The 15639-nt window shown below is 37.8% G+C and overlaps 1 protein-coding gene across 2 annotated transcripts in view; it reads right to left on the reverse strand.

Annotated features, from left to right (window-relative positions):
• Positions 1-244: 244 nt before the first annotated feature.
• The window catches only part of LOC119839562 (furin-like protease 2), a 199137-nt gene continuing 183742 nt past the window's right edge, over positions 245-15639 (reverse strand). For both annotated transcript variants that reach the window (XM_038365908.1, XM_038365909.1), the window contains 11 exons: positions 11237-11410; positions 10895-11029; positions 10346-10653; positions 8484-10268; positions 8164-8397; positions 7747-7905; positions 7344-7483; positions 4888-5143; positions 4300-4394; positions 3624-3787; positions 245-3027 (listed from right to left, as the gene is read on the reverse strand). In XM_038365908.1, the coding sequence (XP_038221836.1) occupies positions 2866-3027; positions 3624-3787; positions 4300-4394; positions 4888-5143; positions 7344-7483; positions 7747-7905; positions 8164-8397; positions 8484-10268; positions 10346-10653; positions 10895-11029; positions 11237-11410 (3612 nt within the window). In that variant the 3' untranslated portion in view covers positions 245-2865. The remainder of the gene's footprint in view (positions 3028-3623; positions 3788-4299; positions 4395-4887; positions 5144-7343; positions 7484-7746; positions 7906-8163; positions 8398-8483; positions 10269-10345; positions 10654-10894; positions 11030-11236; positions 11411-15639) is intronic.

Raw genomic sequence — 15639 nt, forward strand, 5'->3', positions numbered from 1 at the left:
AAGAGCATACATCTAAAGACTCGACTTCCACGATATTAAAGTTTATGCTCAAACCAAATATATTTTTGCAATATTTCCCGAACCTTCTATTATTACTTTTACTTAAAAATCTAAAGCGAAGACAGAGTCTGTTTTGCTACTTAATATAAAAATGGTAGGGTTTAATTTATTAAAACTACAATCCATCCAAAATCGTATGATTCAACGTAGTATTTTTATATTATTGTTGTACGTGTATGGTAACTTTTGGTCCTATTAACTACTTAAAATAATTATATTTGCGATTTTAGAATAACAATTTGATAGACATGTGTATTGTGCGCGTAAATTAATTCTACACACAATTACGATAAACAAAAGAGTTCAATTAAAATTCGAGAATATTCCTTGTTGTTATTCCAAAATCGCGACGCTACTATAGAGCGAAATACGTAGAAAAAAATTCACAAATCTGGCATCGACTATGGCGTGATGTTTAAAAGCAAATTAGTGAATATCCAGATATAATTTACTTTAATTTGTCAATATTAAAAATAGTATGTATAAGATACCATGATTATTTTAATTTTATTGCTGTTACCTTTAAAAAAACACAATATTTATAGTTTTTTTTTATAATTTTTATATTTCTGATCCAAAAATACACTACGGAATTGTCTATGCTAGTCTCTGTTTATTTAACCGCACAACTCCAACGGTTCTTTGAAACATAAAGCGCACCGCAACTCGACTCAATTAAAATAATTGATTTTCAGTGTCAAAATCTAGCGAGTCAAGTGCACAATGCTGCAATACCGAAGCCCTTGTTATATGTTAACACCAATTAAAAGTTAAAGCCTCGAGTACACCGCGGAGTTTTGTTAACGATAGGGTTGCCAGCGCTATTGATTTAGTTGCCCGCGCGAACTATGCGTAACTTTTGTGACTTTATGGTATTTGTTTATGCACAGTCCTCGTGCGCGATTAAATGTTTAGTTAATTAGCACGCTGCGCTTTATGGTCGAAATAAATAACATGTAAAATAGTAGTGGAAAGGGAGCGAGTTATCTACATTCAGACCTATGGACATGTTACAAAAGAATATAGTATATACGACAATACGAACGACTATTTTATAATTAAAAATTGAGTGTCACCAGAATAACATTATCCCCGGCTGCCATTTCGTTTAAAGCCCCCACAAAACTCACCCCAAACAAATGACGAAGCGCAATGCGAGTATGCCCGTTTACGCAAACTTTCGGCGAACCACAATTTCTTATCTACATTATAAAGGATTAACACATTCCCGGATCGGCGATTAATTCGGGCCTCAGATGTACACAGCGCAGTTTGAGTGTTGCCAGCAAACTTGCGTAGTTGTAGATCCCGATGTTTAACTATTGACTTGAGAGCAAGACGCCGTAAGCAGATTCTGTGCGGGCCATAATTTAAATTTACGACCGACCAACTTTGACCGCAAACGAATTTTCGTATCTGCAGTGTTTGACATCGTTTTCGGTGTGGTTGCTCCTGTGATCGTAAACGGAGCGTTATGTTCGGGCTTTCTGTGTGTGTGTGTGTGTGTGTGTGTGTGAAGATTTAGATTGTAAACATATTTGGCCGTAGTATGTAGTGTTGTCACATTCGAAGACCGTAATAAGAGAGGTCATTTTGATTAAAAAGGTCAGTTCGACGTTAAGATTTTAGGCGAATTGAAGAGATTGCAATTCGAGATTTTAATGAAGGTGGTAAGTTTAATCGAAAGACGAACAAAAAAACTGATTTAAACTTATAGATGAGTAACGTTTAGTTAATTGGATGAACGTGATTATTTAGGTAGAAGCAATTCAATCAAGACCTTCTCGTTTATTTCATTATTTATAAGTATCACACTTATATTATTTATGTGAAAGTTTGTTTGTTTGGTTGTTTTTCTGTAAATCACGCTGAAACTACTGAACAGATTTCGATAAAATTTGGTATACAGACAGGGTGTGAACTGACTTGGGTGATGATACTTCTTGAATCTTAATATCCAGGTGGAGCCGGGACGAGCGCCTAGTATGGTTAAAAGTCTAATTTACAAATTGATTTCTTATATAAATTTTAACCCTCATAGGAGGCATGATGGGCTGATGATGATACATTATAAAAGGTAACAGCAATAAATACCATACGTATTAAGTCCTAAGCGATCATATCACATGTAGACGGCAGAGGGCGCCGTTGTTAACGAACATTTTGTTCATTTACAATTTACACCTAACTATAATTACATATACCTATCCTGCTCTAACGTTGTGACGTCACTCTAGCTATCGGTTCGCTTCCCTTATACATAGCACAGTATATATATATACATCATCGTATTATTTTACTCAATTTCATAACTATCTATAGATATTATTACTCATAATTTATGTATAGCCTAGAAATTGGAACCGTTTTATTGGTGTTCATAATATTATATCGTACGTTGTTTTTTTTTTTGTAAAAAATATACTTTCACATAATTTGATGTACAAATAATTACAGCGTCTAAGATTAGGTATCACGTTTCTCTGTAATTACCAAGGAGACATGTTTTCTATCACACTAATGTTCACGTTTCTATAATGAAACTATTCCTTCATTACGAGCGGTTACATTTTAAACTCATGAGTTTATAAAAGCTACGTCCAAACTCAAACTTCCCTATGAAAAAATTCCTTTACAATAAAAACGGACTTTAATACAAATTTTACATTATCGTGTAAGGCCTTTGACTTATCAACGAATTACATAAAAAACATTATCAAACGACCATTCGCATCAACATCGATAAAAAAACCCATCACTAAAAGTATCGACAGGGCCCGCACTAACCTAGTATCACACAACGCGCTACGCGGAATGTTCGAGAAGCGGCTCGCTCTCCGGCTCGGCGGCGGCGGGGCACGGCGTGCTGGCCGCGAGCACGGTGACGTCACCGTCGTCGCCGCACGCCAGCGGCGAGTACACGGCGCCCTGCGTGCTCGCGCGCCGTTGCCGCTTCGTGAACCGCAGCTAGTGAGGGGTTGCGCACGTTAGAGAACATAACTTTTGAACAAGACTATTTTAATTGTGAAATATATTGCCACTACTAGATGATCAATGGAATTTACCTCATACTATGGGATAAATGAATAACTTTCAAATGATTATCATTTGAAAGTTATTCATTAGGATATGTATAAGCGGTCCGGTAGTTTTTGAATAAAATTCGTCGCCGCACGCAAGGTTCGAGAATACGACTCCCTGCGTGCTATTGTGCGGCGTTGCCGCAAGCCGTAGCTAGTGAAGGGGTGCGCACGTTAGAGAGCTTACGAATTTATTTAAATAATTTTTTTCCAAGGATCATTACAGGATTTTTATAATCGGTCGAGCAGTTTTTTAATAGAATCATAAACAAACAAAAATACCCAAATTTTCCTATAGCATGTATGTGATCGCTCATCGCTTGAATCTCATCTATAATATATCACAGTTCATTTGTTGTAAATATAATTATGGAATTTGCGACAAATTGTAATTATTTCTACTTTCTTTAAAATATTAGGTTCGAAATAATGTCATAATATTACGTCATATTCTTAGCTCATATGACAATTTTATATATTTACCTGCACTACCATCAACCCAGCGACCACAATACCAGCTATAGCCACCACCACAACCAACATAGCCGGACTCAGGCTAGGCTTGGTACGGGTCTCCGAGGGACTCTTCAAAGCGCCCCACTGCGCGATACGGCGCTTGCTCGCCGCGGATGAGTTTATACAGTCCCCTGATAATTTTATAAAATTGAATCGTTGAATGAGTTTTAGCAGTCCACATTTCAAAGTAAACAGGAAAGATAAGAAGATCGTATCTTATTTAGGCTAAAATGAGAAACTGTATATTTTGTGTAGTCTATAACTTATCACAGACTATCTTCAAAATGCTAACTAATGTCAACCAAAATCAACCTTACGTCTACGAAATATTTCTTATAGTATGTTTAGTAATCCTATCCTACTTCCTACTAATATTGTTAATGCGAAAGTTTGTAAATATGTGTGTGCGTGCGTGTGTTTGTTGCTCTTTCACGCAAAAACTGCTGAACCAATTGCAATGAAATTTGGTACGTAGAGAGCTGGACAACTGGAATAACATATAGGCAACTTTTTTATCCCGACATTCCTACGGGATACAGACTGACGCGGGTAAAACCGTGGGGCGCAGCTAGTAGATTATAATAGGGTACTTTATATGAAGATACCATCATAGTATGTTGTAATCAACAAAGTATAAAATTACCAGTATCCGGATGGCAGTGACAGCAGTCTTGCGTTGCGGTTAAATTTGTGTCCACCCCGCGGTCTGTGCAACATCGCACGCATTGGTTGTTTAATCTGTACACAAATACAGTTAGTTATATTTAAGAGAAATAATTTAAAAACTGATGAAATAAATTTCCATAGATCCCCCGTTCATGTTACTGAATGAAAAATCTACTCGTATTTCGCAGTTATTTAGAAATTAGACCATTAATATTCAACGATTCAGATCTTATGGGTAATTCTAACTCCGCTTTTGCGTTGAAAGCGAAATCCTAACGAAATTACTTTATAATGAAACATTTTGTATCTAAAATCTAAACGGGCTTGGGAGCAATTTGTATCTTCCTTGTTTCCATGATTAACTCATAAAAATAATAATTCTTTTCTACATAAAAAAGTCACCGACCTCCTTAGGGGCAAGTAGGTACCACTTCAAGTTCTAAAATGGGACCAAAAGACATCAATTTACTATCAAAAAAGCCAAAAAAAAACGCTTCAAAAGTATCAGTTGACAAGTCACATCCATACATGACTTATGATAATGTTACCATAGATAAATACTCACCTATCAATCTTCAGCGGTTTTGAGCAGCCGGTACAACTAAACTGTCCGGGACCGGAACAGGTCCTGCACGTGTCGTGGCACGCGTGGCACGTTCCACTGCTGGCGTCGTAGTACTGCGAGCCGAGGCACTCCATACATAGACCGCCGTCTAACATGAAGTGCGGCGGGCAGGATTTACAGTTGAGCGGGCCGGAGCCGTCGCACTCGCGGCAGTAGTGGTGGCAGTGACGGCATCCATCGACGGTTTGATAGAAACCTGCATGAAATATATTAAAACTAGATCGACAACAAACTATACCTTTTTGCATGCCTATGCAATCTTATAAAACAGAAATTTTAACTTATCTATCTGACAACTCAAAATATACTTTATGTAACATTTATTTATTTCATAAATTTTTTGAAATAACACTGAATCAATTATCCTATAACTTATATGCGACTGAAATATTATAATCTACCCAAAAAAAAAAAAACAGAATCTATTTGATACTTACGAATTATCACGAAACAAATATCCAAAAAAAAGAACATAGAGTAGAATCAAACACAAAAAGCCCAAAATGGTATGTGCCTAGACGGTTGTCTTCGAGATACGTGACAGTAACTTGACCTCATTTATCACTTTTAGTAAAGTGTATAGTTTGTCACTTCCTTTGCGAAAACAATTATCATGATAACTTAGCATTATGCAAATTAGTATACTCTTTTCTCCACCTTGGTAAAGCCAGATCAAAAAAAGATTTCTCCTTTTTTTGATCTGGCTTTACCAAGGCCATTTAAGGAAAAAACTATTACTCTGTGTCATAAATAAATAGTATAAAACAAAGTCACTTTCTCAGTTTAATTCTTTATATCCCTATGTCCCTATGTATGCTTAAATCTTTAAAACTACGCAACGGATTTTGATACTTTTTTTTTAATGAATAGAGTGATCAAGAGGAATGTTTTTATGTTTAATAACATCTTTTAAACTTATCCGAATTTAATGCGTGCGAAGCCGCGGGTAAAATAAAAGCGAATAATTATAAATGGCCGGTGCAAAAGTCAATGTGAACGTGCCTACGTGGCAGGCGAAAGCTTATAAATAGAAATGGAATCATCAAAATTTAATTATTCCTATATAAAAATAACAAAAATCACACATATATAAATAATTAAAAAAATCATCCAACACTGTTATTAATCATTAACACTAAACAAGCCAATAAATAACAAAAAACCCTCACGGAATATACGCAGTAAGTACTCCCGTACGCTACATACGGAGTGCATCAGCAATTCTCGGAAAATAAAAGTGTAAAATCCTAACTGTACTATAAATTTCATCACGATATGATACCCTCTCAAGTAGTGCAATTGAGAGAGGAGACAATAAGACTAACAAGTCGTTACGCTTAACATAATATCTTCAGATACATACTTAGAAAAAATAAGTGTATTTATTTATTTATTTATTTATTTATTTATGTAATTTATTCATTTGTATTTGTATAATTAAAAAAAATATATATATTATATTTAAACAGTATACATTTCTACAAATTCGGTTATGTTATGTTACACCCTGGACAGCCCGAACCTCTGTCGTTGTCACCCCAACCTTTTCAAGGGTCGTCTAAAATAATTGAGCTGTAATATTTTTATCATTACTTTTATTCTAATTTAGACAATGAATAGCTGTTTTGCAAAGAAATGCTGTAAATCTTATGATATAGGCTACCTTAAGTATATTACCCATTCTATGATCTTTAGATTAGAAAATTTTATAGACATTATATGTTATACTATAATTGTATTAAAGCATTGGTGGCTCAATGGTGAGAACCTCGGACTTCAAAATCTATAAGTCGGGGTTTCGAGACCGGGCGAGCGTGCAGGAAATAAATTGATTTTTCAATTTATCTGCGCATGTGGATAACATCACCACTGCTTAAACGGCGAAGGAAAACATCGTGAGGAAACCGTTATGTCCAAGAATTAAAAGTTCGACGACATGTGACATCTGCCAACCCGCACTTGGCCAGCGTGGTGGATTATGGCCTGAACCCTCATAGGAGGCCTGTGTCCCAACAGTGGAAACATATATGGGCTGATGATGATGATGATGAATTGTATTACCCTATACACTTAAAAGTGGGAAGACTCTATCGTTCAAGACTCCGCCGTAGACTAGACGATAAGTGTTTAGTTTGAGAAATTATGTGGCATACAAAGTGTTGATTTATGAATAAAATTTTATGTATTGTATTATACACTAGCGGTCCGCCTCGGCTTCGCCCGTGGTACATATATAGCCTATAGCCTTCCTCAGTAAATGGGCTATCTAACAGTGAGAGAATTTTTCAAATCGGACCAATACTTCATGAGATTAGTGCGTTCAAAAAAAGCAAACTCTTCAGCTAATATTATAAAACTATAGCTAAGCTATAGGTTTAATTGTTCTCGCAACTCACCTTGCGGACACTCCGGGTGGCACTCGCCGGCCGCGAGCCTCCAGCCGGTGGGGCACGAGGCGCACTGGTCGCGCCGCGGCCCGCTGCACGTGCGGCACGACAGGTAGCACTTGGCGCACGTGCCGCGATCCGCGTAATACCTACCCGGTGCCAATTAACACGTTTTCTTATTATAATGACGCTTCAACTAAATTGTACAGAGGAAAATTTTTAAAAAAATTTTTAGGTAATTCGAAAATGAAATTGAATATTTTTAAAGATTTTTGAGTATCGCCCACGTTAAGAGTACATAAAAAATGAACTCGAAATCATTTTAATTAATTCATTAGTGCACCATAAACACGAAAGTGTTTTATTATTTATATTTATCGACTTTTTTTTAACGAAACAACTTCGCACTCACCCATCGGCGCAGGCGGTCCGACAAGCGCCAGACTGCAGCCGCAGCGCGCCCTCGCAGCTCGTGCAGTTGAGCCGCGACGCGCACCGCGAGCAGCCGTGCACGCAGCGCACGCAGCGTCCCGCCTCCGCGTAATAACCGCGCCCGCATTCCGGCACGCATCTACGTGAAAATATATTTTAATTTCATAGCCTATATAGTCAGGAATGCTATAATATTAAAAAAAAATTTAGATTAAATAATATAGTACTCAGTAACATTTTTTTATAAAAGTATCCACAAAAAGTATACCTTGATAATTTCTCAACACATGTTGAGAAATTTCAATTCGCCAGATTTAACATTAATCATTCAATATTTAAATTTGATGAAGTTATACATTATCAATTAATAAACGAAAAAATTAGGTACTTAACTTACATATAATTCTGCAGAAGGTTAGGCGACTGGCAAGTTAAACAATTCATCTCATTTTCACCATAACACGATTCGCAGGCGTCGTGGCATGGGCGACATTTATTTCCATCAGAAAACTCTCTCGGTGTACACCGATCGCTTCCCACTGGGAGACATTTGCCTTTTTTGTTCAGTGCCCAATTGGTGTCACAACTGAGACAAAAAGTGCTTAAACAATTCGTGCAACCGACAGGGCATCTGTAAAGAAGTGAATATTTATTACTATAGTTTGATCACAAAGAAAAATAGATACTTTAACATAGCTGTAGTTTCGAGTTACTTACTTGAGACATTCTTTTCTTTTTTTGTCCGCATAATAACCGTTTGGACACGCGTTGACACATCTACCATCTAAGATGTAATTAGATGGATGGCAAGTGACGCACTGAGCCGCGCCAGGCCCCACGCACGTATCACACGTGGGGTGGCATTTGGCACAATTATAATCGTCCGTTTCGTATGTCGAAGGCGGACAAGAGGCTGTGCATGTTCCATTATATAAAACGAGATGATGTTCACATGAAGTACATGCGTCAGCCTTTTCTGAACATGTCGAACAATGCACGGCACACGGTCGACATGTCGACGTGTCGCTATCTTCGTAGTAACCGTCAGGACACTGTTGTAAACAAACGGCTAAATCAACAACTAGTAAATGCGCTGGAGCACACGTCAAACAAGAATCTTGTCCGGGTCCCACACAAGTCTCACAAGATTCGTGACATGGCCAGCAAACTCCACCCTGGTTCGCGTAACTTCTCGGAGGGCATCGAGATACACAAGCGTCGTCAAGCCTGTAGTGCTTGCAAGCGATGCATTGCGTTGGTCCTTTTCCATAGCAGCCTTGGGAATCGCATTCGGGGTCACATTCGTGCATGACGCGCTTATCATTACTATCAGCGAGGACACTTTCCCCATGCGGTGAAGGGACGTTGTGTCCATCGAGGCGGGCTATTGCTTTTTCGGGATCAGATCCGGCAGCAAATAATGTAGGATAGTTCTGGTAATTGGTAAACGCGTCAGTGTTGTAAAAAAAATCCCCGACAGAATCGTAGCCATCGACGGCTGTTGAGAAACCGAATGGCGGTGGTCGTTTCGAGCGTAACTTTATAGGATCTACAGCTGTTCCATAAAATATTAATTGCCACTTTTTAAGTATACCTGGCTGGTTAACGTGTCTTTTACCAGCATTGACTATCTGCAGAGTCCATGTACCCGCTGCTTGCTCACCCCAGAAGTGGACACTTAAGAAGGGCCAATCATCAAAATTGGAACTAATCACATCCCGAGGTCGTTCAAATAATAAAGAAGATGTTGTATTCGACGGTGAAGTCAGTAATATACGCAGATTACCTCTTGGGAAGAAACGTAACGATATCTTACACTGAACGTGTTCTAAGTAACGAACTTCATTCACTGTTCCACTGCACCCATTAACCACCATGCGTGCGGTTAAAGTGTAGTCAGGCGTAGAATCTATGGGTTTATCTTCATTAATTTCTTGAGATTTACAGATGTGTTGGGGAGGTACAGATATCCATTGTTCAGCTAAATTAACCATCTCGGCTGCATCCATCAATCCATAGCCAAACTTATGACTTACTTTTCTATTTACACCATTCACAATCCATCCAGTTTCTCGTTCCAACGGTTGTGGCCTAGACGTCATCACAACTAAATATTGCATGTCCCGCCACGTTAAGTCTGGATTGGCTTCTAGAGCTAATGCACATATACCAGCTGCTAACGGTGCAGAAGCGGAGGTTCCTGTATGTTCCACTGTACAAATATGATCGGGTCGTAATCTTCCATCCATGTCTACTGTTGCTACGCTTTTATCGTGCCCAGGTGTTCCTGAACTGTACGTAGTGGCTAGCGTAGACGAACATTCTTCTAAATACCATGGCTTGTACCCTCCCTGAGTGGCACTCGATATTGACAGAGTAAATATACTATTAGTATATCCATCGCAATTACATGAATCAGTATGCCTGCCTCCATTGCCAGATGCCCAAACAAATATGCTGCCTTTCCCACGTCGACCGCTTGTGACTCCATAAATGAATGCTCTGCAAGAAATAATTACAATACATCATTCTACTTCAAAGACTTATTATATAAATTACAGACTTGGGAAGAAACATACCTTCTAGCCAGTGGCCCCGGTCCATCAACAGTCTTACCGTCATCTTCAGGCCCCCAAGAAGCGCTGTAGATATCGATATGGTCAGGATTCAAGCCCAGGGCTCTGGCTTCTACTGCATCATTGACCACACCGTCCAACATCCTAACACCGCCTATACTCGCGTTGTACGCCACACCCACACCGCAATATTGGTTATACGCCACTGCAGCGACTTCACCAGCACATCTAGTTCCGTGCTTATTGTCACCGTTATCTTGAGGCATGGGATCGTCATCGTTGCCGTTTATGTCAGTTGACGCAAGGGCATCCTAAAATATTTCATATAATTTCAGTCATTAAAAAAAACAATACTGACTAGCTTACCCTGCGACCTTCGCCGTACAATTTTTTTTTTTGAACACATTTTGTCCTTATTTCTTACCTTTTAAACTATCCCTGGACTATTATGAATGCATTAATACCAAAGCTATAAAAATTAGCCCAGCCATGCTCGAAATTTAGCAAGACTAACAAATAAAAAGATCAATAATTCATGAAATAGACACTTACGTAATTTTGTGCAAGATCGGGATGGTTCGTCTGAATTCCATCATCCAGGATTGAGACTACTACACCTTTCCCCGTGTAACCTTTAGTCCACGCTGGTGCTACGTTCATATCTAAGCCATCTTTTGCTCCACCATTCTAATAAAAAAATAAAACATGGTATTGTACAGATTCAATTAGAGTTTCAAATTATAGATGAAGGTTTCTTATAAAAACTATATTTAATTGTGCTTTTAAAGTTGGTTTGTTACATTTTTTCAAATATCTCAACATGAGAACATTAAAAGTTAGCTCTTTCTTTCCAATAACAATTGTTTTATACCATAACAATAGACAATCGCTTACCAAATACCACTCTTCCCTAAACAACGGGTCAGGGAAGAGCGATGGAGTAATGGCCCGATGCCTCGTCCGGTGGGATGGCAACCGCCTTGAAAGCTGCGACCAGAGCGGACCTTCGTAGGGCTTGTAGTCGCGCTTCACCCGCTTTTTCTCGCGCTGCTGTTCGAACCATCTCACCTGATGAAAAGGCATGAATGTCATTTATTTACGTTCGAATCGCATACTCAAAAGACTAAAACTATATAATGGTATTCCTACTTAAAAAAAAAACCTAAAGTAAAAAGTTACGTAAAGTAAATAAAAAAATAACAATAACGCATGTAAAAATTAATACACCCATAAATTATACCTACAAATCCGTTGCAACAAACGACTTAATTAAAGCCTCAACTCATCGTTTGAACACGGGTGTCGCGAGTCGTCAAACTAATTCCCGCATCCAATATCACACATGCACCAGGAAGCTCGCACTCAACTACGTGCCAGGCTAAGTGGGGCGAAATGGAACTATTCTTTATACTCTCGCTAAACAAGACATTCTAGTGCGCTTTGGACGCTGCAATTTCACAGTTGTTGGGGAGCAACAGACAGCGAGGAAATAGCACGGGCTCCCATTAGCATGAGAAAGGCGCCGGGACGCCGTGTTTCATTGCGGGGCATAATTTTTAACCGCCGTGGTAAGTTGCACGAATCGAGCCCTTTGTGAACTCTCAACTAATTTTCCACGTCTCGTTGTGAACTTTTTCTGGCGAATTATGTATCTGCGTATATTTTACGAGAAATTAATTATTTTTATATGTGGTATACGCGGATGTGTTCAAATTACTGCGAACAATTGCGTATTACATAATTATCACGTGTAATATGTTTTCGCATCAAATGCAATTATGTAAATTGAATATAACCAAAGACTTCATTAGTGTTCGTATATATTTGATGCATACATAAATCAAAATCAATGAAATGCTGCATCACTAATTTATTATTATCTAAATAACCTGATGAGGTTAATTGCAATGTACTACTATTTTCATCTTCTTATTGTTAATCTAGCTGTTACCCGCGGCGTCACTCGCGTACCACGCGAGGTTAAAAGCGCTATACCAGACAATTATCTACTCGGTACCAAATTCATAGATATACCATAAGTTATTTTCGCGTGAAAGAGTAACAAACATACATCCATCCATCCATCCATCCATATTTAAAGACTTTCGCGCATATAATATTAGTAGGAGATACCATATGTTGAATAGCTTAGGCACGCAACTATGGTCCCGATGCAATCTACATGAATAAAAAATCGAGTTAAGTACACTACTTATAAGTCACGAACGTGTACCCAGGCAAAGTCGGGACAAGCAGGTAATACATATATAATAACATATATAATAAATAACAAACACGATTTTCCTAGACTAATTTATCTTCCAAACTAACCCATATTACGGCGGGACACAATTAGACATAAACAAAAGGCACCGACATTCGAGAACGTCCGGCAGAAACCGCATAACCATCCCTCTTAATAACGAGTAAAAGATTTAACGGAACGGGACAAAAATACAACAATATAAAGTGTATTTATTATATATACGCGAGCGGAACATCCGACCCGTCACTGTTTGTCTTACTCTCTGGATAATTTAATAAAAAAAAAACCCACATTGCTCGTTTGTAGCGATTTTCCTCGGCATTTCGTACGTAACGTAATGCGGTGGATTTTGCAACCGATATTCGCCGGCCCAAATTTGGCATAACATTTCAGGATCACGTCATTTCGGCTTATATTCATTTATTCGTATTAAACGGAATATCATAATCCATATTTGGAATTCTATTTATTATTTTGTACATTTTTAGACCATTTGGATTCTCGTGTATAACCAATTTTATTTTTGCCATAACAACTTATCGCATAGATAAAGATGTATAAAAAATACAGTCGATTTGACCTCCTTAGTTTTTGAGAACGTCGGTTGAAAAATATAAATCTTCTCTTAAACAAACTGAATACTAGCTTAATTATATGAAAGCCGAATGTTAATGTAATACGCATGCTTGATGAACATTGTACTTAGTACGTCTAATTGGACTAACTTACATTAATATTCCCGTTGTGTATCGTAGCCCTAATAGAAGAGAATTGAAAATATAAAATAAATGACAGTCTTTTCTTATCGCGCGAATGTTGTAATAAAATAACATGTAACTATACCAAAACTTCTTGAGAATATCAATGACTAGAAAATCCAAATTATTTTTACTATATTCACTAGTATAGAAGTAACTGAAATTGCTCTTAGAATCTCCAAGTTAAATGGCAGTGAGCAGGCCACAAAGCTCGACGTGCGTATACCAACCATGAACCGGATGGCGCACTGTTGGATTCCTACCCACTAGGTGGTCGGATGATGTAGGTAGGACATCTGGACGCAGATGGTTGAACAAAGCCAGAGATCGGGAATAGTGGCATATTTTGAGGGAGACCTATGTCCAACAGTGGACTTATCCGGAATGAATAGATGGATGGATGGATGGAAATCTATACTACTGTATCTTCTTACTGTTGCATTCTTAACTTTTACGATAGGTACGTTTAAGGCATTTGTTTCAATAAGTAAATTGAGAAGAATTTTAATTTATGTATAGACGTGTGGAGAAAATAAATTTTTGCAATTGTTGAAATAGGATATGGCAATTTTTAAATATAATCGCAGACAATAGCGCGAAGGCTGGATTTCTCTGGCATAAACCTACCTATATAGTATTTAATAACCAATTCAAACATGTGTTCTACTTGCCTCTCTTTCGACATTATTATGTTATACTTGTATTATTGAGTTACATAAACTAGTATCCCAATTATCGCAGAGCCACCAAACGTTACGTATTTTATTACAGACGAAATATGGACAAATTAATAGTGTCTGGGAGTATTGAAGGCTTAATTATTTTTAATTATATGGACCTCAACATGAAACAGTGGAATTCAGCCATGAGAATTTGTACAAAGTAAATAATTATTTTTGTGAACCTTGATCACCTGATACTTGGAAATTGGCCGTCTGAAGAAGCCAGTAAATACGTGACCTCTGGTTGGCCTGGGATCTTGCCCTAGAGACAATGTAATTTAAGCCAAGGTGGCTTATCACAGTGCAAAGGCTATCGAACAATTATACGATTATTGGAATACTTCACATTGTAAGTTGGCACCTTATAGACCGAACGAGCGAATTTACCTAGAAATATTTATGTGCTACGTCTGAAAGAAAAGTCCCAACAATATATGGTTAATATTTTGCGAATAATCCGAAGAAACACATTCTAAATACTACATAAACCTCGCCTTTGTATATCCTTTGTAACATATTTTTTTAAATCTGTCGGTACTTTGCAAACACAAAACAAAAAAACCAAAACAAAAAGTCAAATATGTATTCCCTCTTTTAAAAATTTAAACCCGCAAATCTAGGTCGAATGTATACATTCAAATCAGTTGTCTTCAATTTCAAAATATCGTAACATAAAACTTAAACAACGCTCCCCGCACCCCGCACCCCGCACCCGCTCCCCGCTCCCCAACCGAACATATAACAGCAATTTATCTTTCAGCGCAGATAAACTTTTTGCCTATACCAAATCCCGGCATATTGTTTTAGCGGCGCTTGTTAGCACGTTCAGCTGAGCAAACATTGGAGTCAAACATAGTTATACAGTAAGGAAAAACAACCACGTGAAAAAGGCACTGTATCTTTGTTTATTATACCCTCTTTTTTATTTCGAAATGGCTTCGCGTATCGTGAAAGGAATTAATTATACACTTTATGTGAAACCTCATCATGGGTTTTTGATATTGCCATTCATTTTCAATCACAACTGGGTCGCGTTTTAGAAAACATTCGAGTATAGAGTAAAGAAACATCATGATTAAAATTGTATATTCTAAACACTATAATTCTCACTGTTTTCAAAGTATAAAAAATACTTAGCCTCAATTTTTCTCTTAGACTACACCGCTCGCTAAATAATGGTGAAAAAAATCTAACAAACTTTCAAGAACCTATTTAAGAATATTGCCAACGCAACTAATAAAATAATATACCACGTTGTAAAAATAAACACACAAGAAAATAATAAAACTTAATTTCATACGATGCGGCAAGCAAGGAAATTGCTACGACAAATCTAATGCATAAAAATACGTCCACCACAGTCTACCTACGTGTATTATGCGAAGTATCTCTCCATCACTGCGGAGCACATCCTATAAACAGTAACGTAATAGGGTTCTAAACTAATACAGCCCATCGCGGGAGAAATGGTTCGGATATGTGGCGAAAAAAGTCATCTGGCCACTCGGTACGTTATCCGGCAACTTGGACCAAAGTGGTCTATTTAAATTC

This window comes from Zerene cesonia, chromosome 4 (genome assembly GCF_012273895.1).
Source record: "Zerene cesonia ecotype Mississippi chromosome 4, Zerene_cesonia_1.1, whole genome shotgun sequence".
NCBI classification, from domain to species: domain Eukaryota; kingdom Metazoa; phylum Arthropoda; class Insecta; order Lepidoptera; family Pieridae; genus Zerene; species Zerene cesonia.